We start from the raw sequence: 27,097 nt of genomic DNA, 5'->3' as shown, positions 1-27,097 counted from the left end.
CGCAAAAGAATGACTCTGGACCCTTATCTAACAGTGTATGTAAGACAGTAACTCAAAATAGGTCAGAGACTTGCATATAAAAGCTAAATTTATAAACCTCTTAAAAGAAAACATGAGCAAAAGCTCCATGACACTGGACTTGGTGAAGGTTTCTTGGATATAACACCAAACACACAGTCAACAAAAGAAAAAATAGACCAATTGGAATATTTTAAAAATTTCTACATCAAAAGGCACTATCGACAGTGTGAAACAGCAGCCCACAGAAAGAAAATATTTGCCGTTAGCTCTAATATTAGAGCTAATGTCCAGAGTACATCAAGAACTCTTATGACTCAATATCAAAAAAACCAAGCCACCCAACTCAAACATGGACAAAAGACTTGAACAGACATTTCTGCAGACACATGAATGGCGAACAAGCCCATGAGAAGATGCTCAACAGCACTGATCATGGGAAACACAAATGACACCACAGTGATACCTCCTCACCCATCAGGATAGCTGCTTTCAAACCCCAGAAAATATCAAGTGCTGATAAGGCTGTGGAGAAACGGGAACCCTGTGCACCAGTGATGGGAGTGGAAAATGCTGCAGCCTCTGTGAAAAGCAGGATCGTTCCTCAAACAATTAAACCAGAGTTACCATAGGACCCAGCCCTTTCACTCCTGGGTACAGGCTGAAAGAACTGAAATCAGTGTCTCAGAAATACCTGCACACCCACGGAAGCAACCCGTGTCCATGGACGGACGGAAGGATGGACAAGATGTCATCCCTCCACACAAGGGAGTATTAGCCTCACAAAGGAAGGAAATCCTGGCATATGTGACAATATGGATGAACCTTGAGTAAAATAAGCCAGTCATAAAAAGACAAATACTGTATGATTCCACTTATAGGAGGTACTTAGAGTCGTCAAAATCACAGAGACAGAAAGTAAACGATGGCTGCCAGGGGCTAGGGGAGGGGAGAAGGGCAAGTTATGGTTTAATAGACAGAGTTGCAGATTTATAAGAGCTATAGGCATGGATGGGGGTGATGGCTGTACAACAATGTGAATGTAAAAACCACTGAAGGGGACACTTGAAAATGGCTAAGATGATAAATTTTTTGTTATGACATATTTTGACTCAATACAAAAATATTGAAAAAGAAAAAAAAGTTGGGTGTGAGATAAACTCAAGGGCATGGCTGCCAGCAGACCTGTGCTACGAGGAGTGTTGCTCATGCAGGTCTTCAGGATGAAGGGACCACGGAAACTCAGAGCAACAGGAGGAGACGGGGGACACAGAGAGCGTAAGTGGGTAATGCTGAGATTATATCCCCCCACTGTAATTTCTTTGAAAGTCAACAGACTATTTAAAGCAAAAGTAACAATACTATGAAGTTCCTAGTGGAGTGTGTCCATGTGCGTCCACCTTCCACAGGGACCCGGTGTGGTGGCAGCTGCACAGGAGGCGGGTGGATGGAGATGCAGAGCTGTGAGGTTAAGGCGTGCGAGGTGGGAAGCAGCAAGTTCAGATGCAAGGTGAGCACAGGGTTACCCGAGACCAGGTGGGAAGCGGGAACATAACTGCACACTAGTTATAAGTTTAGGAAAAAAGAGATATAGCTAAGAAGCTAGTAAAAGAAATAAAACAGAATGCTAAGGATATTTAACCCAAGAGAACATAGTAAGGGTCAACCCAGGGGGGAAGGTCAACCAGGCATGTGAGTCTAGCCATTGGTCAGCCAGGTCACTTTGCAGAGTGGAGCTGTCCCTTTGGCGCTGCTGCCCACAGGCCTCTCCTCTGCTTACTCCCTTTTTTTGCAGAAGAGCCACTTTTTTGTTTAATAAAAGAGAAGACACAGAAGAACCAGGGGACGTATGTGTCACTTCCCCAAACTCTGAAAACCTTGATGAAAAGAGTACTTTTCCGGGGAACCAAGAATTTTCAAGTGAAGTGAGGTGGGGGACTGGAGATGAACAAGCATGGAGACAGAAGCAGCGTCCAGGTCTGGGCCCCTCTGCTCCCCGGTGCCGGCCCAGACACCTTCCGAGGGGGTCACCACTAAGTCCTGTGGGGGCTGCCCTTTGCAGGGGGCAGAAACAGCTAAGGAGCTCCCAGCTCATTCTATGAATAACTGATACCAAAGAGCATAGCATCTGAACAGAATTACTTAATTCATTGTGACTAGTAGGGGTGATCTTCAAAAGCAAACATGACTCAGTGTTTGGAGTTATTAATATTATTCACTGCACTCACAGCTTCAAGTGGAAAAAACACAGAATCCTCCCCAAAGAGGCTGCAAAGCATTTGAAGAAACTCAAAACCCTTTTCTGAAAACAATTCTTAGCACACTAGAAACAGGATCTCCTTGACCGGCAATGTGGTCTATGGGGAGAAGCATACAGCAAGTGGCCAACGGAGCTGAGACACAGGAGGACCTAAGGAAGTCAGGCCTGAGGTCACTGTGCTCCCCTGTGGTCCTGGCAGTGCCCTGCTGAGACCCAGCAGTTAAGACAGACAGACATGACCCGAGTGGACAGAAACACACAGAAACCAGGGGCCTCCGCATAACCACCAACAGTCAGAAGATGAAATGGAAACAACATTCTATGCACAGAGCAACAAAAACTACGGCACTTAAGGCATCACCCTACCTATGTGATTAAAGTGATAAGGAAATGAATACACTTTGGTATCTACAAACACTCCACACAGGACCTGGAATCACTGTGGCGCCCCACCCTGCTGCCGTGTACACCACCCACAGAGACACCGGTTCTCTCCAGTTAATTCATGTATTCACCCAATCCTCATGCAAATTTTATGGACCTGGACAAGTTCACTGAACAGGTCATCCAGATGAGGAAATGCTTAAGAATTAACCAGGAAAATGTAGCTTTTTTAAAATTTAAATCCTCACCCAAGTATCTGTTTTTTTAAATTAATTTTTAGAGAGAGAGGAAGGGAGAAATAGAAACATCAATTTGAGAGAGAGACATTGATTGGTTGCCTCCCACACGCACCCCAACCAGGGATCGAACCTGCAGCCTAGGTATGTGCTCTGACCAGGAACTGAACTCGGGACCTTTCAGTTTATGGGATGTCACTCCAACCAACTGGCCACCCTGGCAGGGCCAACCAAGAAAATTTAAAGAATCAAGAACTTTCTCCAGACATGAAAATGTAACATAAACTATGGTAACCTAAATTATCAGATGATTTTAAATTACTAGTGAAGTAGACAGACAAAAAGAAACAGGCCCCTCCCCCTACTTATGGGGATGTGGCCTGAGATAGGCATGACTTTTCAAATCTGTGGGGTCACTGTCACCCCTCTGGGGAAAGTCAGAACTGTATGTTGCATCCTGTAAAAACAAGTCTGAGAGAGACTCAAGGTTTGAATGTGAAGAGGAAAGCTATAGGAGCACAAGAAAATGGAAGAAGAATTTTATCCTTTTGGAGAAAACACCTTCCTGAGCATGAACCCAAATCCACACACCACAAAGAAAAAGGGCCCCAGAGGCAACTGCCGCAAAGCTTATGAGCTGTGGGTAGAATACGTAGTAAACCAACGGAGAGATGTTTGTCACATGCACAGCAGACAACTGGTTAATATCCACAAAAAGCTCTCATAAGTCAGCAAGAAAAGGAAAACCCATCAATGACCCTGAACATCAAGCACACAGAACAGGAGACACAAATGTCCAACCAGTGTGGGGAGCACTTCCTCTCACTCGTCAGCTAAACTGTCTTACTTTACTTAATCAGACTTGACAGCACTGTAAGTCTGAAAACAGGCACGTTGTTGGAGGGAGCAGGGGACCAGGCACTCAGCAAGCTGGCAGGAACGCAAGAGTTAGGAAAAGGAATTTAACCGTATCTATCAAAGTTTAAAACGTGCCTATCCTTTGATCCAGGAATTCACCTGGGAGAAATTTATCCAACAGATGTGGTTGTATCTGCAAAGTGGACCACACGGATGAAAAAGGAAGTCTGTGACAGAAGAACAGCAAGGAGCCCAGGAGCCTCCCTGCCCCTCCAGGATGTGTAGGAGGAAGAGTGAGGGACCACGGAGACAGGGGGCCCTGACAGAGTGGGAAGCTGGAACGATGCATGGTCCTGCCTGTGATGAAAAACGCGCACCACGCAGCCACATCTGGGAGGGAGGGCTGCACAGATGGCTCACCTGCTCCACGTGGGGCTCCTTGGCGAAGGAGATCCTGGCGATGGAGTGGGATGCGACGCACAGCTCCTGCCCGTTCACCTCGCCCTCCTCCACCTCCACGATGCCTGCGAGGGAGGGCGTCAGTCCACATAGCCTGCCCGCGGGCTCTTGGCTGCCCAGCTCTTAGGACCACCTTTGCATTCTCAAATTCAACAGGTGGGGTGCCCTGACTCCAACTTCCACCCCCTCACCCCCATCAAACAGGTCCCTGGGATCTGAGAGGACGGAAAGGTGGCCAGGGGAATGAACACCCCTCTGGCTGCCCACTGACTTCCAGCCCACCAATGCCCTGGGCTCCATTCCAGACTGGACTGGTCCTAACTGTCCACCTGCTTGCAGGAAGTAAGACTCACCTGAGCCAGGGAGCAGCTAAAGGTCAACAGGTGGGTTCTGAGTAATTTCTAATTGAACCTGGTAAGCTATTTTAGGATGACCTCCCTCTGGAGGCAAACCAGGCTTCCAGACAAACCTTTCAGATAGACACTGAGCCTCCCTGGTCTAGCTCTCCCTATAGCTGCATCCCCACAGGAAACACCTGGATGTAGCAGGGGGATAGGAGCCAGGGAGTGTGCTGTCACTGAAGGAACTCAGGTGGAAAAAAAATCAGCCTGTTCTCACAGAGACGCTCCTACAGCCCACCCACCTCCTGGGGACCCCCAGAGACTGCAGACAGGGCCCCACCGGCTGACTCCCCACCTGCCAACCCCACTGCACTTGTCCTGATGCCTTCTGCCCTGAAAGGCACCCACAGGATCAGGTCTGTGTCCCAAGTAACCCCCACAAACGTGTGTGAGAGGGACACTGGAGTGACTTGAGAGCAGAAGCAGAGGCCACCTCACCCAGGGGCCACCTGGCTGGCCCACAAGAGGTACCTGTGTTCTGAGCGCTGACGAAGGCCACCTTGTTGGTGTCGGGTTCCAGCCTGATGAAGCCGCACTCCCTGTGCATGGGCTTCCGCGTGTCCGGGTGGAAGGCGTTGAACCTGCACAGGGACCGGGGGTGAGGGCAGGACAGAAGTGAGAGCAGGGACAAGGGGCCCCCAGTGCAGGCTTTGTGGCCACTCTCCCACACTCTAAGGCCCCCACTGAGCACAAGGTAATGAATATGCTTCTTGCTCACGTGGAAACAGACACTTAGGCAACCATGTGTGTGGCCGCCAAGTGCTTGGGGCTTCTACCTCTAGCCTGGAAGCACCCCCTGGACACCCTTCCAGCTCACTTGGCTGTCACCTTGAGGACAGCAGCGTGTTCTTCATAATTTGGGGTACCCTTCCCAAGGCCCTTTCAGCCCCACACCTGACATGCTCCGGGCCTCAGCACCAATGGGTAAAATCCCACCCTCACACCACGCAGGCCTGCCCTCCCGAGAGCTGTCATCTTGCCTCAGACGTCCACTCATCTATAGGGTGGGGAGCAGAACAGGCCCCGAGTCAGGACTCAGCTTCTTATCAATCAGCCTGCGCCATGATGCAAGTTCATCGTGGTGGATGAGACAGCTGTGCTACAGCACCTAACTCTAACAGAACTTCGCCAGCACCGCAAGCTGCCGTCAGAATTGGTTCCTGAACAGGGCAGTGCTGGTGGTCTCAGCACACACCCTCTCTCTACAACACACACCATGCTGTTCACCAAAACAGACACTTCAGGCACTGTCTACTGTATTCTACTTTACCTTTTTTTTTTTTTTAAATCCTCACCCAAGGATACTTTTTTCCATTGCTTTTTAGAGAGAGTGGAAGGGGGAGAGAGAGGGGCATCGATGTGAGAGAGACACACTGATTGGCTGCCTGCTGCATGTGACCTGACCAGATCCCAGGGATCAAGCCTGCAACCGAGGTACGTGCCCTTGGCTGGACTCAAACCCGGGACCCTTCAGTCTGAGGGCCAACGCCCTAACCACTGAGCAAACCGGCCAGGGCTCTATTTTACTTTTAATGCTAGTCCATAAAACTCTCTTTGGGTCATAGCCACTGCTTAACAAGACTGCTTACGCTGTGGGTTATTCTCTGATCCAGAATTTCCCCTTTGGAGTTATGTGCAGAATGTTATGTTGTCCGCACCCATTCAGCCAAGAATAACACAAAAATGTACGAGACAATATCTTTAAAAACAAGGTCTTCTAAATCCTTCTGAAGCTGCTAGGCATGACATAGAGTACCAATTAATTTAATAAGATTCTTAATACAGTTAAATGTACAACGGAGATTAGAAAAGGGTAGAGTTTTACTTTTTATTTACATAAGTAAATTTCTTCCTTGCCTAACCTTTAAAACTGTGTGTTATTTCTGAAATTAAAAATATTCTCAGCCACATCCCCTGATCCCCCTATACTCAGCCACCCAACACTAGGACCTGCCTCCTGTGGGTGGGGCTGGGGTGACACACATAGGTGGGGGACTTCTGCGTTGCTGCCTAGTAAGAACCTGAGAACCACAATACTAACAGCTCCTTTGTGACCTCACCAGCTCAGGGGTAAGTCTAAAAGGAGGCCAAGTCCTCTCCTGTTCAGTATATTGGGTGAGGGGTGTAGCTGAACACTTACTCTGTGGTGGGGAAACACACCCGAGACCTTGCCAGCCCAGCACCATACATACACAGGAGCCGAATGCCCTGTCCTGCCCACCGTGCACCTCGGCTGGAAAGGAGGATGACACTCTCTGGGACGCACCCTTCCCCCCGGCGTTCTCCCGAGACCTGCACACTTACGAGAAGTTGAGCATGGGCTGGCCCACGTGGGAGATGTGAACCTCCTCCAGGTACTGGAAAGGCTGCAGTGTTGGGAAGGTCCCGGCTCCCGGCGGGTCTGACAGCCAGGTGCCCAGCATCCAGGACAGGGGCTCCACCACTGGGTTCATCTTGGGGGGCTCTGAGGACAAATGGAAAGGACAGTTAGTGGCTCTGTGTCCACTGGTCTCCTGATGGAGCCCTGCTGAGCTTTGTGTGGAAACCCAGTCGATCGGCACAAGCTTTGTAATTTACAGCAGTTGACTGAACATGCCACCAGCCACCTGTCAAGAGGGGGAGAAAAAGCCCAAACAATGAGCCAACGTCATCTTGCAGATCAGTGTCAGAGTGGCAGTTCCTACACAGAATATGTGTAGAGAAGAGAAAGGAATTCCAGAAGCACCTCGGCCTCTAAAATTATACAACTTCTGGGCCCACAAGAGGCAAAGTGGCAGCCTGAACAGGAACGGGGGTAAAAAGCCATTCCTTTCCAACCTAGCTTTCCCTTTTAGCGTTTCCTTTTCAAATTGCCTACAGGAACTTACATAGACAACAAAAATTTAAATCAGGACATCAGTTAGTCTTTGATGTAGGTAAGAAATAAAGGCTTCAGAATCAAGAGCCTACACTAGAAGAAGCTGCTGCTGCTGTTTGTGAGTTGCCTGTTATCTCATTCCTGCAAGAGGCAAACAGCTAAGCTAACAAAAGCTAATGAAAAACAAATTTCCCTCTCCACCCGGTGGCGCTACATTCCAGTGAGGGAACACACACAACACAAAGAAATAAGGAAGAGGAAGAACTAACTGTCATTAGGTGATGAGAAGGAAAGGGAACTGAGGAGCTATGGGCATTTTGAGATCTTACTTAAGAAAGCCAGGCTCCCAGAGACCACGCAGGAAGAGTGGACCAGGCAAACACGGCACAGAAATGAAGGCCCTGGGCTGGGCAGGCTGGCCTTGCTGGGGAGGGCTATGGCCTGGACTCTGAAAGGCCTGATGGGGCAGAGGTCTGCCTGAGCATCGAGGTGCGGCTGCAGGAAGCACCTGGCGGCAGAGGGGGGCAGCCTGGGTGGGTGGAGGTGGTGGAAAGGGCCAGATTCTGGATCTGATCTGAAGGTACAGCAGGCTGGACTTGCTGATGGCTCAGATGTAGGCCACGAGGGTGGGAGGTCAGTGGGAGGTTTATAGCCTCAACAGAGAAGACAAGCTGCCACTGACTGACATGCAGACAGAGAGGAGTTGGGTGGTTGGAGGCCTGAAGCTCTAATGGCAACAGTTGGTCAGCAGGACAGTCCAAGCCCTGAATTCTCAGAATAAATGGAAATCATTATGCTGTACACATACAGCTGTGGCCTGAGACTCTCCCCACCTGGCAGGCTTCTGCCAGGCTCAGTGCAGCCCTGAAAACATCTTTGCAGGCCTCACGCTTTGTAGGGGTGAGGCTGCCTTTGGCAAGTGCAGAGCAGAGCAGTCAGAGCCCGTGGTCACTGCCTGCTCTGCTCCTGACGTTGGGTCCTGGCCAGCACACATGAAGCATGGCCTAGTTTGACCAGAGAGCCAGAAGCCAGGCACAGGGCAGCCCATGATCCCAACCCTGCAGCTCAGGGGGCTCAGCCAAGGTGGGGCTGGCATGAGCCTGGCCAGCTCAGCACCCTCGGTGCAGGGGCATGTGACACAGAGTGGTCCAGAATCCAATCTGCTGCTCTACCTGGAGCTGTGAATTGAAACCCCCTTGACCCCCAACATGCACATCTGAGACCTTCAATGCACACATTAAAGGTGTCTCCCTCTCCGGGAGAAATTAGGAAGGATGTCCAGGAGCCCCTCCCTGGGTACCAGTGTAACAAGGGGAGGGGTGGTGGTAAAAGGGGGATGACACTGATTTCAGTCTTTGGATCTCAGGGCCGGCGGTCAGTCGTTCTGGCCCGGAGGGTCTGAGTGACCACTCATGTGAAAATAGTCCTGTTTGTGTGAAGCTGTGTTCTTCTCTTAGGAGGCTTTCTGAGTGTTGTCCTTTCACCTGGGCAAAGCCCCAAGACCTTGGGATGAGCCAGGCCGCCCTCTAGCATGGAACCACGCAGCTGCACTGGCAGACCCCACACGTGAATGGGGAAAGTGGGAGAAGCTGAAGAATCCCCAAAGACGAAGAAAAAGCATTAGTCAGAGCACCACCAAATGAAGCCAAAAGGGGAAGGGCGAACACGGCACGGAAACAGGGAGAAAACAAGTTCAAAAGGGGAGAAAAGGTAAAAGACATGAAAACAAAGTTATAAGGATTAGAGACCTGTACACCCCGCTGGTGGGAAGAGTTTGGCAGTTCCCCAGGCTGAGACGGAGCCAGGAATCCACAGCAAGCCCACCCGAGACCAGAAAAACATCCACACACAACACTGTGCACAAGTGTTTACAGCAGCCAAAACACGGAAACAACCTGAAGCCCTCACTGGATGGATAAACGAAGGGCCATCTAGACAACAGAGTGTCGGCCATAGAGAGGCACAAAGCATGGACACTCGCAAAGACATGGGTAAGGCTTGGAAACGCTGTGCAAAGGGAAAGAAGCCAGGCATTAAAGAGCGCACATGGCCCGACTTCCGTTCATGTGAAAGTCAGAACAGGTGAGGCCGCAGAGGCAGAAAGCAGGCCAGCGGTTTCTCCACACTGATTTCAGTGGCAGAATACAGCAGTGCCACACTTACAAGATACAGTGGTAGAAAGTGAGCCACGGGTTCTACAGCTGCCACATCTTTCCGTCAGGCAGGCTACAGATCTGTGCTACCCAACACAACTGCTGGCGGACACACGTGAGCATTGGACGGCACACCGGGTTTTTAAAACACAGTCCAAAAAAAGAACTCCAAATACCTTAGCAATTTTAAGTATTGGTGGGTTACATGTGGAAATGATGTTTTAGATAATACTGGGTTGAACAAAATATATTATGAACATTAACTTCACCTGCTTTTCTCTACCTTTTTAATGCAGCTCTTAGGAAATTTTAAGTTACATATGAGCTCACGCTACGGACAGTCTCAACACTCAGGGAACACTGTTCCTGTGAACTGTCCCTAAGGACATCACTAGAAGGTGGACTTTACCAAGAGATGACGAGAAATGATGGCAGAGGAATCACAGTAAGTACTGAATACAGTCCACAGAAACACACCAGTGGGTCTGGTTCGGAGCCCATCCAATCATGTGCACCTGTGAATCAACTCTGCAGTGGCCAGAACGTTTGTCAGGTGGTGTGGGGCCTATAAGAGTCCAAGTTCAGCACGTGCCTCTAGACACAGAGCAGCCTGTCAGGTACCACCTGTCTCTCAGGCCACAGAGCTCCCTGGGTGGACTCTATAAACACCCTGTTGCATTACATGAAAGAAATAAAGGGAAGAAGCAGTGTTTATTGGGCAATCTGTTTAAAAAGACTAGAAAAATACTTGCCCTGGCTGGTGTTGCTCAGTGGTTAGAGCATTGGCCCAGGCACTGAAGGGTCAAGGGTTTGATTCCTGGTTAAGGGCACATGCCTGGGTTTCAGGTTCGATCCCTGGCCCCAGTTGGGGCACGTGTGGGAGGCAACCAATCAATGTATCTCTCCCCCACCTTTCCCTCTAAAAAAAAAAAAGGAAATCAATGGAAAAAAATATCCTCAGGTGAGGATTAACAACAACAACAACAGAAAGACCAGAAAATCCTACAATGACCCTTGTTTCAAAGTAAGAAGAGACATCCTGAGTAGACAGAGTAACTGACTGGACATGAGGCCAAGGTTTAATGACCAGCACACGGGCCGCACACCCAGGCAGGTGTCCACTTCGGCACCGGTACGTCTTCTCTGAGAAGCACTGCCCATTTGGCCCTCCTGGCTTGCTGTTATTTGCTGTTGTCTGTAAGGAATTTAAATGTGGACAGACACCAGGGCTGGCAGGTGGGCTCCATGCCCCTCGCCAGCAGCGCCCACAGGTTCCTCCACTGTTCCAACCTGACTGCCCGTGACTGCCGGCAGCTCTCTGGCTGTGTGTCTCCTTGTTTTCACTAAAGCTTTGAGCGAGGAGAATGACCAACAATATAATTCTAAAATCCAAATGTTAGCTTACCCAGTCAAATTTCATTAAACTATATCTTTAAGATCTGTGTATTTTACCTACATAAATTATACTTCATTACAAAAAAAAAATTTAAAAGTCAAACAAATAAAAAGTATAATGATAAGGGATCTAGTCTATTGCCACTTTCAACCTCTTCAAGTAAATTCGACAGGCTTTTCTATGCATTTTCCTGTTTCATTTTTCTTTTATTAAAATCTTAACCAAAATGCAAAAAAAAAAAAAGAATTAAAATTTTTCCAAAAAATTTAAATTTTCATTTTTTGGCCCAAGGCAGTGAAAGAAGGCTTACCCATCCCTAAATTTTCTAAACTCCGGACACAGGCAAGGCTCGTCAAGGTTGTTTTCTGCCCATTGACGGGAAATGTTTGCACCTGGCTGTTAAGAGCGCAGCAGGAAGTGAATGCCAAGCCTGAAGAATGCATTCTGGGAACTGTAGTTCCTTATAAAAGAACGCCTCAGAAAAAAGTGGGAGGCAAAGACAGACCTGGAGGTGACCAGCCTTAGAGCTGGGAGGAGAGGTCCAGTTGAATTTTATGATGGCCAGTTTGGCCCAGAGAGGTCCCATGTCTTGTGCGGGGTAAGGAGGGGGACCTCCACCCTCGGCTACTTCCACTGAGGACAGAGGAAACCGGGAACAGGGAAAAGGTCATGCAACCAGGCACACAGCAGAGCTGCCTCCTTCCGAACAGTCACTCTGGAAACGCGTCCCTTTCTATCTGTCTCCCAGAGCACCAGCCGCCCACTCCCCCTGGCTTTTTAAGTGGACGCTCAGAGACTGCTGTGTGTCTTGGCAAACGTGTCAGCAGACGGGCCCTGGACTCAATGACAGGAAACCTAGGGACAGTCTCCTTCCTGGCACCTCCCACCCTCACAGAGCTGTTAGTGACAACACTGTTTCCCGCCATTGCACACTGGAAATGACGCTAACTATACAGCACAGCAGCGCAGGGAGAGCCAAGACTGCCCCAGCGGAGAGGACACTACCTGCACTGGAGGTCTGTTTGGGTCCCGATGGCATGCACCCAGGGGAGGCTGTTTTTTAAAGTGACAGCAAGGCCCTGGCTGCACCACCTGCCAAGTGGGAAGGATCACGAGCACACGGGGGAAGGGGGCAAACAGAAAACAGAACCACACAAGGGGACCAGGCTAAACGGGGTTACGTGCTGACATTATGGTTGGTTACCGAGTTAATCCAAAAGTCTCTACTGAAAAAGTATCAGAATTAAGTGACTTTGATAAGATGCTTAATTATTAAAATTGGCAGCAATAACCAAATTAAAAGAAACAGGGAGGGGACTGACAGTTTCGATGCTGACATGCATTGCTGACATCACAACTTACAAGTCAGAGCTTACAAGTCATAATTCCTGTCTTTACAAAAAAACCTGAACAAACTGAAAATCAATGACTCTTCTTGGATCCATCAGAGAGGTGGGATCACAGATGTCTCCCCGAAATCTAGAGAGACATGCTAACACAGAATCGGCCAAGATATGCTCATGCAGAGCAGAAACCACTGGACATACAAACTGGTAAGAACTCTTGATGGTAGAGTGGACAGAATGCTGGAGGCTGTGTGGACAAGCATTGAGTGAGACTCTCCTGGGGGCTTGAAGTCCTGGGCAGCCCATGCCTTCACGGGTTTTACTTCCAGGAAATCGAACCAGTGACCTTTGGTGCATGGTTCAATGCTCAACCAACTGATCCACACTGGCCAGGGTGGGAAGAGGACATTTTGAAACGAGCCCAGAGCATTCTCTGAAAGAAAGGGCTGCTCCGCAGTGAAGATGACTTTACCAGAGCTGCTTCTCCCCTGGGTGAGGGGCAACCTCACCCTCCAGCACCTCTAGTCTTCTTGTCTCAGCCCAAGGGGGAAAGAAAAGAAACATTTGCAAAGGTCACAGCCCAGGAACACAGGCCACTAAGAGGCTAAACCTTAATCGTAAGATTATAGAATGCTCCCTTCCCCCACACCACTCCTCAGGGCTCCAGCACAACAGAAATTATAGTGGGAAAGCCCCACGGTGTAGAGTGCATGAATCCAGAGCCCAAAGACAACAGGGGGACAAAAATAAGGACATTAGAGGGTTGGGAGCCCCTGGCACCTAAGCTACAGCTGCAGGAGATGAGACACAGCCAACCACTGGCCCGGTTAACATGTTACCTCAAGCTAAAGGCCCACTTACCTTAGTTTCTGTTATCTGATAAATCAAGTCCACCTTTCCAAAAAAATTTCAAGGCACACTAAAAGGCAAGAAAAAGGGTTTGAAGAGACAGAACAAGCTTCAGAACCTGACCCAGACACGGCAGAGACTCTGGAATGATCAGATTTGGAACTTAAAATAACTATAATTAATATGCTAAGGGCTCTCCTGCAGAAAATGGACAATATGCAAGAACAGATAAGTAATGCAAGAGGGGAGAGGAAATGCTACAAATTGAAACACGGTGACAGAAATGATGGACAAGGCTGGGGAACGAATCAGTGATTTGAAGATCTGCCCATAGAAACCTCCCCAACTGAAATGCAAAGAGCAAAAAGGATGAAAACCCCCTGGAAATTGTGGACAATTACCAAAGTGCCGCACACATAATGGACTAACAGAAAGAAAGGAAAGAAGAAAGGAGAAGAAACGAGTGAAGAATAACAGCTGAGAATTTTTCAAAACTCATGACAGACACCAAACCACATATCTAGGAAGCACAGAGGACTCTGAACACGATAAACACCAAAAAACCTACCTCTAGGCATTCCTACTCAAACTGCAGAAAACCAAAGACAGAGAAAGAAGCCAGAGGAGAGGTTTGCTTACCATTCGAGCAAACACGTAAGAATCACAGTGGACTTCTCCTTAGGAGACAGACAAGCAAGAGCAGAATTCTATGTCCAGTGAAACTACCTTTCAAAAGTAGAAGAAATAAAGACTCCTTCAGACAAAAACGGAGGGAACGCACTGCCAGGAGACAGGCCATGCACGGCACAGAAGCTCTTTGGAGAAGGAGCGTCGCACAAGTCAGAAATGAGGATCCACATGAAGAGCATCGGAGAAGGAAAACAAGTAAAATAAAATCCTCTGTTCTTTTTTTTTGAGGGAGAGAGGAAGGGAGAGAGAGAAGCATTGATGAGAGTCACTGATCGGCTGCCTCCTGCATGCCCCTTACTGGGGATCAAGCCCACAACCCAGGCATGTGCCCGACTGTGAATCGAACCTGTGACCTCTTGGTTCCTGGGTTGACACTCAACCGCTGAGCCACACAGGCCAGGCTTTTCTTTTTCTTATTGCCCTAATAAATAAATGTTTGTTCAAATTAATAATAGTAATGGTGCGATTACAGCATGTGTGTGGGGAAATGAATGAGCAATTTCATAAGGGACAAGAGGGAGGGTTGGGAATACTGTCACAAGGGACGGTCACTACCCACAAAGCAGTACAGTGCTCTTTGAAAGTGGACTTAGTTGTAGATGTTTAGTGCAAACTCTAGGAAAACCACAAAAAGTTTTAAAAAGAAGTATAATCAATATGCTAAGAAAGGGGAGAAATTAAAATAAAATAAAATGCTCAATTAAAACCAGAGAAGGAAGAAAGGAAAGGAAGCAAACAAAAGAAATAGAAAGTAGTTACAAATACAACAGATGTTAATCCCACTGCAGCAATCATCACTTTAAAATGAATGGTCTCAGGATACCAATTAAAGGACGGAGGCTGTCAGGGTAGATTAAAAAGACCCATCATTCTGTTGTCTATAAGAAATTCATTTTAACTATAAAGACATAGATTAAAGTAAATACAGAGAAAGATGTATCATGTGAACTCCAATAGAAAGCTGGAGTAGCCTGAGTAGTCTCAGATGAAGCTGACATCAGGACAAGAAACTTACTGGGGTAAAGAGGGGAATTACCTAACAACAGAGGTGTCAACTCTCCAAGAAGAGGCCCTGACCCTCGAGGTCTGTGCACTGATGGCAGCGAGACGCACGAGGCAAACGTATGCTCCTGACCGTTCTTTCTACTTCATCCACTTAATTTGTAAAACAGACTGTGATATTATTACCTGATGAATTAAAATAAAAAAGAACTTGTATCCAAAAACACAAAGAATTAAAACTCAATGATAATAAACGACATAATTAAAAAATAGGCCACACAGCTTCAAAAAGATGAACAAAATTGAAAAACCTCTGCCTAATGGACTACGAGAGAGAGAATACTTAAATTACCAAAAACAGAAACGAGAGGGGGACATTGCTGATTCTATAGAAATAAAAAGGATTACAAGAGTTCTGTGAGCAACTCTATGTCAAAGACTGGATAACCTGAATGAAATGGACAAATTCCTAGAAACACAAAACCTACCAAGACTAAATCACAAAGAAACAGAAAATAGAAATAGACCTATAACTAGTAAAAAGACTGAATAGTAATAAAAAAATCTCCCACCAAAGAAAAGCCCTGGACCTGACAACTTCACTGGTGACGGTAACAAGCATTTAAAAGAAGAGCTAATACCAATCCCCCTCCGACCTCCCCCCAAAATAGAGGAAACACTTCCTAACTCGTTCTGTGAGGCCAGCAAAGAGGCTAAAAGAAAAGAAAGTCATAGACCAATATTCCCTATGAACATTGATGTGAAAATACTTAAAACACTAGCAAACAGGATTCAGCAGCGTATTAAAGGGATTATACACCTGGAATGCAAGGAATCCATTCAACATACGGATATGGATCGCTGTAATATGCCACAGCAACAAAATGAAGGGGAAAACTACAGTCTCAATTGATGTAGAAAAAGCACTTGACAAAATTCAACACCTTCATGATACACTCAACAAAATAGGAATAGAAGGAAACAGCCTCATCATAATAAAAGCCATGTATGGAAAACCCACAGTACACATCATACCTAACGGTGAAACACTGAAAGCTTTTCCTCTAAGATCAGGAACAAGACAAGGATGCCCACTCTCACCACCCCTATTCAATATGGTACTGGGAGTTCTAGCCAGAGCCATCAGACAGGACAAAGAAATAAAAGACACTGACCTTAGAAAAAAGTAAAATTATCTCTGTTTACAGATGATATGGTCTCATATGTAGAAAATCCTAGAGACTACAAAAAATTTTTGTTATATCTAATGAATAAACTCAGGAAAAATAGGACACAAAGTCAACACACAAAAACCAATTGCATTTCTGTACACTAACCTGAAAAGATTACAAAAACAATTCCATTTATAATAACACCAAAAAGCATAATTACTTAGGAATTAACCAAGGAAGTGAAAGACTTGTACAATGAAAACTATAAAACATTTCAGAAAGAAATTAAAGACATAGAGAGCCCAGAAATAAAGCCTTGCACATACCGTCAAATGACTTTTAAAATTTTTATTTATTAATTTTAGGTGGGGAGAAACATAAATTTGTTGTTCCACTTATTTAAGCTTTCAGCGAGTGATTCTTGTATGTGCCCTGACCAGGGATTGAACCTGTAAACGATGCTCTAACCAACTGAGCTACCTGGCCAAGGCTGGTCAGATGATTTTTGACACGGGTTCCAACATCATTCAATGGATAAAGGACAGTCTTTTCAACAAATGGTGCTGGGAAAAAAGGAGATTCACAGGTAAAATAATGACCCTTAGGTAGGGACCCTTACCTAACACCATATACAAAAATGAACTCGAAATGGATCAAAGACCTAAATATAAAACATAAAAAATAAAACTCAGACAAAAGCTTCCTAACATTGGATTTGGCAATGATTTCTTGGCTATGACACCAAAGGCACAGGTAACAAATAAAAAAGTAGACAAATTAGACTTCATGAAAACATTTATTTACATCAAAAGGGACTATCCAGCCCAGCCCGTGTAGCTCCATGGATTGAGCACTGTCCTGTGCACCAAGAGGTCATTGGTTCAATTCCTGGTCAGGGCACATGCCCAGGTTTTGGGCTCGATCCCCAGTGGGGGGAATGCAGGAGGCAGCCTATTGATGTTTTTCTCTCACCCATGTTTCCATCTTTCCACCTCCCTTCCTCTCTAAATAAATCAATAAAAACATACATATATATTTTTTAAAAAGGCACTATCCACAGAATAAAAAGGGAAGAATGGGAGAAAATATTTGCAAAATCATATTTCTGTGAGATCGATACCCAGAATACTTGGAGAACTCCTAAAACTAAAGAACAAAAAAAAATGGACTGATTAAAAAATGGGCAAAGGACCTGAAACAGACATTCCCCAAAGAAGATCCATGAATAGACAATAAGCACATGAAAAGCTGCTCAACATCACCAAACATTAGGGAAATGCAAATCAAAACCATAATGAGATACACCCCACACTCATTAGGATGGTTTATCAAAATAACAAGAAAACAAGTGCTGATGAGGGTGCAGAAGAACTGGAACCCTGTGCACTAGTGATGGGAATGGGAAATGGTGCAGCCACTGAAAAATAGTATGACAGTTTCTAAAAAAAAATTAAATGCAGAATTCCCATATGACCCAGCAATTCCACTTCTGGGTATCCACCCAAAAGAATAAAGCAGGGTCTCAAAAGATATTTACACACTCATGGTCATGGCAGCATCACAATAGCTAAAGCACGAAGGCAACCCCAGTGTCCACGGACAAGACGTGGTCCATCCAAACAAGGGAGCATTAGTCTTAAAAAGGAAGAAAATCCTGCCATACGTGACAACATGAATAAACTTTGAGAACATTATGCTGAGTAAAATAAGCCCGTCATAAAAAGATAAATACTGTATGATTCCACGTATAGGAGGTACTTAGAGTTGTCAAAATCACAGACAGAAAGTAGACAATGGCGCCCGGCCGGCGTGGCTCAGCGGTTGAGCATCGACCTGGGATCCAGGAGATGGTGGTTCAGTTCCTGGTCAGGGCACATGCCTGGGTTGTGGGCTTGATCCCCAGTAGGGGGCGTGCAGGAGGCAGCCAATTGATGACTCTTTCATTGATGTTTCTCTCTCCCTCTCCCTGAAATCAATAAAGACATTAAAAAAAAAAAAAAAAAAAGGAAGTAGGTAGTGGCTGCTAGGGGCTGGGGGAGGGGAGAAGGGTGAGTTATGGTTTAATAGATAGAGTTTCAGATTTACAAGAGCTACAGGCATGGATGGGGGTGATTGGCTACACAACAACGTGAATGTAAAAACCACTGATGGGGACACTTGAAAATGACTAAGACAACAAACTCTTTGTTACATGTATTTTGATTCAATATTTTAAAAAAAATGAAATGAGCTATCACACCACAGAGACATATTGCTAAGTGAAAGAAGCCAACCTGGAAACACTACAGATCCTAGTCCATAGTATCCATATATTCCAATTATATGACATTTGAGAAAAGGCACAACCATAAAAACAGTAAAAAGATCAGTGGTTGCTGGGGTTGGGAGGGATGAATGGGTGGAGAACTGGGATTTTGGGGGTGATCCAACTGTTCTCTATGATCCAGTACTAGAATGGTAGATACGAAAGTTTATGCATTTGTCAAAATCCAACTACAAGCTAGTGATAATGTAACTATGGACTCAGTTAAAAAAGATGCATCCATATTGGTTCCCCACTTATAATCAATGAGAAGCCCACCAATACAGGTGTGAGGCACTATGTGAGCAATAGCAGACATGGGGGGGGGTCTGCACTGTTTGCTGAATTTTTCTGGAAATATAAAATTTTCCTATGAAACCAATCTGTTAATTACAATCAAAGAAAGTAGAGAGTAAGTAGAAATATAGGTAAAATAAGAATATCAAATATTGATAAATGTTGAAAACTTGGGGATCAGTACATGGGGGGTTATACTTTTCTAAGTTCGAGACTTTCCACAATAAAGTTTTAAAAACTCCAGATTAATTCAAGAATTATATGTATAAAACAAGAGAAATAAACAGGTGTGTTTTTTTTAAATGCAAGTATTTAATTATTAATCTGAGGGCATGGTTGACTCATACTTGATAGAGAGCGAATACCCTTGTTATCTCAGGAACACCCATCCCTCCGTGAGCAAGGTGGGCGTTGGTGCAGACAGGGAAGCAACAAAGAAATAACAGGGAGGGAAATCTATTCCCCCTCACTGGTTCCCTGCCACAACTGTCCCAGGTTTTAAAACGCCATGATACCTGAAGTTAGAGCGGACTTAAGGACAGATCACCATGTCCTGTGAGGACAATCAGCACCAGATTTCCAGAGCGCAACTGGGACCAACCCCTGAACCCTAGAAACCACGGCCCACTGGCCTAGCTGCTCTGTCCAAAAATCAAGGGCCTGACTAAAGATAATGGACTAAATAAACACATGTATAGCCCCTTGTACATGAAACCTGTACACAACGATCAAAAGATTCCCCTATCGCCTGGCTGCGCGTGGCTCAGCGGTTGAGCATCCACCTAGGATCCAGGAAATCGGGGTTCAATTCCAGGTCAGGGCACATGCCCGGGTTGTGGGCTAGGCAGCCGATCAATGACTCTCTCATCATTGATGTTTCTCTCTCTCTCTCTCCCCCTCTCCTTTCCTCTCTCTGAAATCAATAAAGATATGTTTTAAAAAAAAAAAATCAACTGTAAATATTGCTAAAAAAAAAAAAAGATTCCCCTATTGATGAACAAATTCTTAACAGCACTGGAAACCACCGAGAGTAGACATTTTGAGGAAGACAGAGAGCAGGTGGTAACCAGAGATCCAACTGGAGCTCCAGGCAGGCCATGGAAATCAAGCCAGGCACCCCCTCTTCCTCCCACTCTCCACACTGCTGCCAGAATCCTGCACCCTCCCCTCCACTCCAGCTAGTGCCCAGCCTCAGACCCCAGGGAATACAGCATAGGTTCAGGCAGCCCCTGTCCCCTTGCTCTCCACCCCTCCCCAGGCCCTGGAGCCCAGCTCAGCACTGCACCAGGGCCCAGCATGCTCCTCCCCAGCCTCTCCATCCTGGCTCACACCTGTGCCCCCTCAGCACAGACACCTGCTGGTTTGTCTCCACCTTACAGATAAAACTCTCCATTGCAGCCATGCTCCCTTTTGGCTACCATCTACTTTTGCAACTCCCCTTCATGGCTAAACCTCTTAAAAGCCTTATTGCTTCCCCCACCCCCATCCAGCTCCATTCCCACCACTTCAAGGAGACTGTGGTCACCAGTGACCCCATGTGGCTGAGTCCAGCCATCTTTTCTCCATTCTGTTCAAAGCTGTATTCAACCCGGCCAAGCACCCCTGCTGTCTGAATACCCCTTCCCCTCTGGCTCCCATGACTCTGAGCACTCCTACCTGTCTGGACGCCCCCACCCCGCCGTGGCCCCATGCTCCCCCTTTCCCATCTCCTTTCCTGTATCCTCTGCAGCTGTGCCTCTATAAACACGGCCTGCTCCTGGGCTGGGCCCTGGCCCCTTCTCCAGCTACACAGCTTCTCCATGTAACGTTATTCAACTTCATGGCTTTTCTTACCTCATCCAACACAGCAGACACACACACACTGTGAGCACACAAGAGCACACTGCAGACACAACCAAAACTTTAACAGGCTGGGTGCTGGCTCCCTGGCACCAGCACCTAGGGAGTCCTTCATCCTCAATTCCTCTCAAAACTTTACTGTCATATGCGTTCCAAAAAAATAAATATCTCCAAAAAGGAGGAAAATTTTGGATACAATACATAATGATGAATAAAGTAACCAATAAAATGTATACTTACAACTAATTATGGTTGCTTGGAGGGGAAAAAGGAGGGTCTGGCCCTGGGAACAGAAGGTAAGGAGCTGGGAGGGTAGAACTCAGGGACTGATCAACTCAAGCAGTTACTAAAAGAAAGGTTTCAGTGGTGGTTTTAAAAGCTGAAAGACATCCACCAGAAGAACAGGAAAAGCTTACCAAACTGAAAAATAAAACATCAGGGCCAAATTCCAACTTACCAATAATCACAACTATAAATGGATTAAATTACTCTATAAAAAGACAAAGGCTCTCAGACTGAGTTCAAATATACTATAAAATAAAGGGAGCCCTGGTCAGTGTGGTCAGTTGGTTGGAGCCTTCGTCCTGCACATCAGAAGGTGGCAGGTTTGATTCCCGGTCAGGGCACATGCCCAGGTTGCTTGTTCTGTCCCTGGTTGGGACACATACTGAAGGCAACTGATTGATGTCTCTCTCTCTCAATCTCCCTTCCTCTCTGTCTAAAAAAGAGAGAGGGAGAGAGGATATAAGAGGGTTAAAAATAAGGAGATAAAGAAATAAAACTTTAAATGGGACAAAAAGGGTTTTTCTGTAACAGGAACATATACCTCTAACAACATGGTCTCGAAATAAAAAGCAAAACTGGGCAGAGAAGGAAACAGACGTGTTGACTAATACAAATAAGCAGATCCACCGGGAGAAATGTAACTGACTGGTGGAGAGGGTACATCTTCTCAAACCACAATGAAGCACAGAAACAGACTGATTAAGCCACAGTGAAATCTCAAGATTCCAAAAAGCAACTAAGTGCCACATAACTGGAACTTAAAGCAATAAAATTTAAAGCATTTACAAATAAATTAGCTCCACTCCCCCAATCTACGCACTTGAAAAACTGTAATTATCCTTCTAAATAAATTGTGTTAAAGAGGGCATCAAGACTGAAGTCAGAGGCGGTTTAGAAGTGAGTAGCAATGAGAGCAGCATGAAGCAAATACACACTGAGCAGGCAAAGGGACCGAAGAAGGGTTGGGCCTCAACTGCAGGTATCAGGAAATATACATGTACAAGAATAAGCTAAGCTCCTCCGTCCAGGAGCCAGAACCACCACAAAATGAAACTGAGATAAAATGAAACTAAAGAGAGTAGAAAGCAGCGAGGATTAATGAGGTAGAAAGAAGGCCGACTTAATCAATGGAGTGGAGAGCTGGCTGTTTGGAAAGATCTGTAATAGTGACAAACTTTAGGACATCTGACCAAGATGAACAGAAAAAGTGACCAAAAAGTAACACAGAGAAACTACAAAAAACAACTTAAAAATGCCAGGAGAATAGTTTCACTCTGACCAAGACGTCGTTGGTCCTCAGGTGGAAGTGCTCCTTCCCCAGGTGCATCTGGAAACACACAGGATAGGTTTTGGTTTTTGCTTTTGTTTTTGGTTGTGCTCATGGTGGTTTTCCTGGAGGTCCAGGAAGTCCTGAACAGCCTGTCACACAAGAGCCTCCTGAAGTGTTAATTACACCTCCAAAGACAAACTCTGATCTGATTAAGTGAACGTGGCAGGAAAATGTTTTCATGTGTCTATAACAAGCAAAAAGATCCTATCCTCAATATGTAAAGAATATCTAAAAACCAATTTTTGTAAGTACTAAACAGTAAAATAGGGGGAAAGCAGAAGCAGCCAATAAACATAAAAATATACCCAATCTATTTGTATAGATCCAAAAAAATGGAGGGCAGAGCATAAAAAGTAATCTAAAAGATAACAAACCAAATTTACAGCAGCAGGGATAAAAGTTGGGAGGTGGGTGAGAAGGGAATTTTTACCACTTTTCAGCCTATATAGTTCTGTACTGTTTTAATTTTTACAGAAGACAATGAATTCTACTTGAAGAGATGTTTAAAATCTTAGTTATTGTTAGTGTTCAAAATGCTTTAACCTCAAGGATATTCAGCCTGGCCAGTATGGCTCAGCGGTTGAGCATCGACTTATGATCCAGGAGATCGGAGTTTGATTCCCAGTCAGGGCACATGCCCACGGTTGCGGGCTTGATCCCCAGCAGGGGGTGTGCAGGAGGCAGCTGATCAATGACTCTCATCATTGATGTTTCTCTCACCCCCCCCCTCTGAAATCAATAAAAATATATTAAAAAAAAGATATTGATGAAAACATAAATGGAAAGAACCTAATAATGTTCTACATCTATTTGATTTTACACTTAGATCCTAACCCATTTGCAATTTATGTTTGTGTGAGGTATGCCATAGACGCTGACCTTACCCTGTGCAAGGGGGAAAATCAAGTGTTGGGGCCCCATTCAGAGTAGCTGACCTCACAACTAGAGGCCTCCCTGCTGCCAAGCGTAAGCTCTCTACCTGGGCCCGTCCACAGGGTCCAGCTACTACCAGAGCCTCAGCAGAGCAAGACCCACTAAGGGACAGGCCATGGGAGCCCAAGGTGGGTACTGACCGCAGCTGGGGGCAGGCAGGCTGCTCGGGTATGGCATGCCTCCTCTCTGCAGCTCGTCCAGCTTCTCCTGCAGCTTGCGCACCTGGCTGTCGGAGCGGCTGACGCGCTGGCGCAGGCTCCTGAGCTCCCCGTTCTTCCTCTCCACCTGCTCCCGCAGGCAGCAGGCCCGGCTCCGGTTCTGCCTTGCAGAGAAGCAGTAGGAGTGCAGCGAGTCGATGAGCTTGCAGGCCCCCGACGCTGACAGAATGACCTCATTGATGGACATGGGGCTGGCATCGCTGTGCTCGCTCTGCACAGCCTCCGCGGCCGGCTTCGGGGTGACATCTGTTGGGGGTGCAGAGGGGCTTTGGGAGGGCTTCTGCGGTGTCGCGGTCAGAGATGAACTTGGGGGGCTCTGGGCCAGGCTCTTGTCAGGCCCCAGGCTGGTCCCACTGCAGCCAGGCTCTGTGTCTCTCTTCGGCCTCTTCCGGTCCACAGGCTCCCGAGGGACAGATGGCCTTTCTCGGGTGTGCCTGGAGGAGAAACTGTAAGAATGAAGTGAGCCAATGAATTTGCAGGCCCCAGATCCTGGGGGGGTAAAGTCATCCATGGAAATGCCACTCTTATCCACCAGGTCCTCGTCAGGGGTGGTGCTGCTTTCGTCCCCAGTGTCGCATGCAGGCCTGTTTGCTTCTGCCAGGCTGCCTGATGCTGTTGTGGCCAGAGAGTTGCCTGGAGGTCCCTGCATAGCCTGTTGTGCCTGCTCCTGACTGGCAGCTTCACTCTGCAGGGCAGCTCGCTTCAACTTGCGGGACTCTGGCTTGGCCATCAGGTTCTCACTCGAGGACGATGGTGAACCTGCAGCCCCTTTCCCGTCAGCTTCACTTGCACGTCCCCTCAGGCCCCCTGAGGCCTTTCTGGTGTCCTTTCTCCTGCTGCGGCCATGGCCCCCAGACCCCCTCTTCTTTTCAGTCAGGTGGAAGATGGAGGGCACAGCCGTGGGCTTGAGCAGGCGGTGCTGATCCTCCAGCCTTTTGGAGAAACTGTCTTTGGTGAAATGTTCACTACAGAGGAAAGAATACTTAGTAGGGGTCCAGTTGTCCCTCTGAACAGCTTTTAACCACTGGATCAAACGCTTTGAGTCCTTTAGGGGGAACCTGAAGGACAAATAATAAAGGAATTAGAAAGAAATAATTATATGTCTCCACCTAACTATAAAATACAAAAGCAAAACAAGTATTTTTGCAAACACCCAAATCTGTATTGACTTAACCCATTTAAAAATTTGGTAAACATTTAAGGAACACATTCTATTTATAGATTACTACTGGAATGGGAAGATGGAAGACCTGTTTTTACCCTAAAGGAGCTTACAGTCTCAGGGTACATAGGAATGAAGGTAGATAATGCCTCCCAGAATGCCAGCAGAAGCACAGGACAGAGTCCAGACAACAGGAAAATCTCCAGGAAGCCTGGGAAATAGTTCCTAGAAGGTCACAGCTGAGCAACCCTGCCAGTGTGCCTGGGATGGAGGACTCTGGGTGCTAAAAGTGGGATGGCTGGTCACCCTGTTTATTTTATAATCCTCACCCGAGAATATTTTTTCCATTTCTTTTTGGCGAGAGTAGAAGGGGCAGTGGGGGAGAGAGGCATACCAACTGATTGCCTCCAGCATGTACCATGACCAGGGCTGGAGATCCATCCTGCAACCAAGGTATATGCCCTAAGGCCGGAATCGAACCCAGGACCCTTCAGTCCACAGGCTGACGCTCTAATCACTGAGCCAAACCAGCTAGAGCTGGTTGCCCCTTTTTTTTTTTTTTTTTTAAATATATCTTTATTGATTTCAGAGAGAGGAAAGGAGGAGAGACAGAGATAGAAACATCAATGATGAGAGAGTCATTGATTGGCTGCCTCTTGCACGCCCCCACCTAGAGATTGAGCCTACAACCTGGGCATGTGCCCCGACTGGGAATCGAACCCCGAATGCCTGAATCCTAGGTCTGAGCCACGCCCGGCTGGGCTGGTTGCCCTATTTAGAAGCCAGAGGAGGTGTGGGCGAGCAGAGATGGGAGCCAGAGGCCAGCAGAGCATCCCAGCAGCCCAGCCCTGTGCCTGGCCCTGTGACTCTAGCAGCTGAGGATGGGAGACTAGCTCTCATAGGATGTCAGACTCAAACGTGTAGTTCTGAGTTCCCGCTACATTCCCACCCATGGAAGATGCTGAATGAGACACACAATCATTTCTTCCCATTCAGACAAGATCTGCACTTAGAAACTCTGACCAAGCTGTGCACGTGGGCCATTTGCTCCCTGAGGTCATGTCACGCACCTGTCGCTGTGGACCAGGACCCGCAGACTCACTCAGGAGGCTCTGGACGGGACCTAAACTTCCCAAGTCCTCTGCCCCTCACCGCCTCAGACCAGGTGACTGCCAGGAGCAGGCTCCTCTGCAAGGCTTTGCCTCGTTTTCAAAACGGTAACAAAGCTTTTGGGACCAGAGGCTCAGAAGGAAACTGAGGAAAGCAACAGTGGCTGCTCTAAAACAGCCTAATATTACTCTTGATAGATTGTAACAACTTAAGATTTAGTGCGCACAGGCAAACTTTCAGGAAGACTACAAGTAACAAGTGTCACTCTGGCTTTAAGAATTAAATACTAACGTACAAGTATCCCCACTCGGCTCACTGCTGCGGGGCCGCCTGACCCGCCGCGCGCGGGAAGGTGAGACCCTCGCCCTGCGTGGGCCCAAGGCAGGCCCAGGGCCGGAGCCCCTGCAGCCTCGAGGAGGAAGCCGGCGGGGAAGTGCCACCCACTCCGCGGCAGGAGGCTGTCGGGCCCGGACGGGACTCACCTCACTGCCGGGCTCGGCTACCTGTCTGTCCCCGGGACTGAGGGCCCTTCCAGCAAGAGCGCCCGGAGCGCGTGTTAATCCATGAGGACGCGACGCATTTGCTCCGCCACATTCCCGAAGGCAGGGCTCGAGGCAGCCTCCCCCGCGATCAAACCGGGAGACAGGTCAAAGCCCACGCAGGGGACAACTGACCTAAGGGAGAGGTTTCCAGAATACGCGGCTTCTGGAAACCTGCGGCGCCAACTCGAATCAATGGAGCGCGGCGGCCGCGGGGTGGGGGCGAGGGAGGAGAGGCCGCGAGTGGGCGCCGGTGGACGTGGGACGGCCTCCCGCCGGCCGTGGGGCGGCCTCCAAGTGGCCTTAGGGTGCGCGAGGGATGGGCGCCGCTGGCCGCGAGGTGGTCCCCGGCGGGCGCCGGTGGCTGCGGGATGGGCGCCGCTGGCCGCGGTGGCCGAGGCGCCCGGCCCAGAGACGTTGGCCCCGGCCAAGGTCACACAGCGCCCGGCGCTGACTCACTCGCAGGACCGGCCCGAGGCCCGGCGCGGAAAGTGCCCCCTCGGGCCGGGCCGCGCGGCCTCAGTTTCCCCGGCGCCGAGCCGGGCCGGGCGGGGGCGTGGCCGGGCCGAGCGGGCGGCGGGCCGGGCCCGGTTACCTGTGGAAGGAGACGGCGCGCTTCTCCCCTTTGCCCTGCCGGTTGGAGCAGTTCGCGGCCGCGCAGCAGATCACCATCTCGGGCCTCGGGCCGCCGCCAGGCTCCGGCCCTCGCCTAGTCGCGCCGAGCCCGGACCGGGACCGCCCCGAGGGGAGGCGCGCGGCGACACGGCTGCGGGACGTGGGAGTCGGCCCCCGCGGCGCCGTACGGCAAGATGGCTGCGCCCGCCTGACCGCCGCCGCCCGTCCGCCCTCGGCGCGCCCGGGGTCTCAAGCACCCGGCGGCACTCTGCCCTCGGCTCGCGGCGTCGGGGGTGGGCAGAGGCGCCCGGGCCGGTGGTCCGTACGGAGACATGGCGCTCCCACCCGTCCGTACGGCAAGATGGCCGCGCCTGCGGGTGCGGACG

General features: G+C 48.1%; 1 protein-coding gene across 5 annotated transcripts in view; it reads right to left on the bottom strand.

Moving 5' to 3' along the window:
- THAP4 (THAP domain containing 4) overlaps positions 1–26,916 on the bottom strand; it is a 28,890-nt gene extending 1,974 nt beyond the window's left edge. The window contains exons 1-5 of one of the 5 annotated variants that reach the window (XM_081143351.1): positions 26,692–26,916; positions 23,208–24,343; positions 6,921–7,080; positions 5,088–5,197; positions 4,177–4,280 (exon numbers count right to left, since the gene is read on the bottom strand). In XM_081143351.1, coding sequence (XP_080999477.1) covers positions 4,177–4,280; positions 5,088–5,197; positions 6,921–7,080; positions 23,208–24,343; positions 26,692–26,768 — 1,587 coding nt within the window. In that variant the 5' untranslated portion in view covers positions 26,769–26,916. Of the gene's footprint in view, positions 1–4,176; positions 4,281–5,087; positions 5,198–6,920; positions 7,081–11,332; positions 11,443–23,207; positions 24,344–26,039; positions 26,532–26,691 lie in introns of those variants that run through there. The other 4 variants (XM_081143350.1, XM_081143352.1, XM_081143353.1 and 1 more) reach the window with 4 other exon arrangements.
- Between the last annotated feature and the right edge of the window lie 181 nt (positions 26,917–27,097).

Source organism: Miniopterus schreibersii (assembly GCF_964146895.1).
Source record: "Miniopterus schreibersii genome assembly, chromosome: 7".
In the NCBI taxonomy this organism is placed as follows: Eukaryota; Metazoa; Chordata; class Mammalia; order Chiroptera; family Miniopteridae; genus Miniopterus; species Miniopterus schreibersii.
Note: the sequence above shows the minus strand (reverse complement) of the source record. Positions and strands in the feature narration are given on the sequence as shown.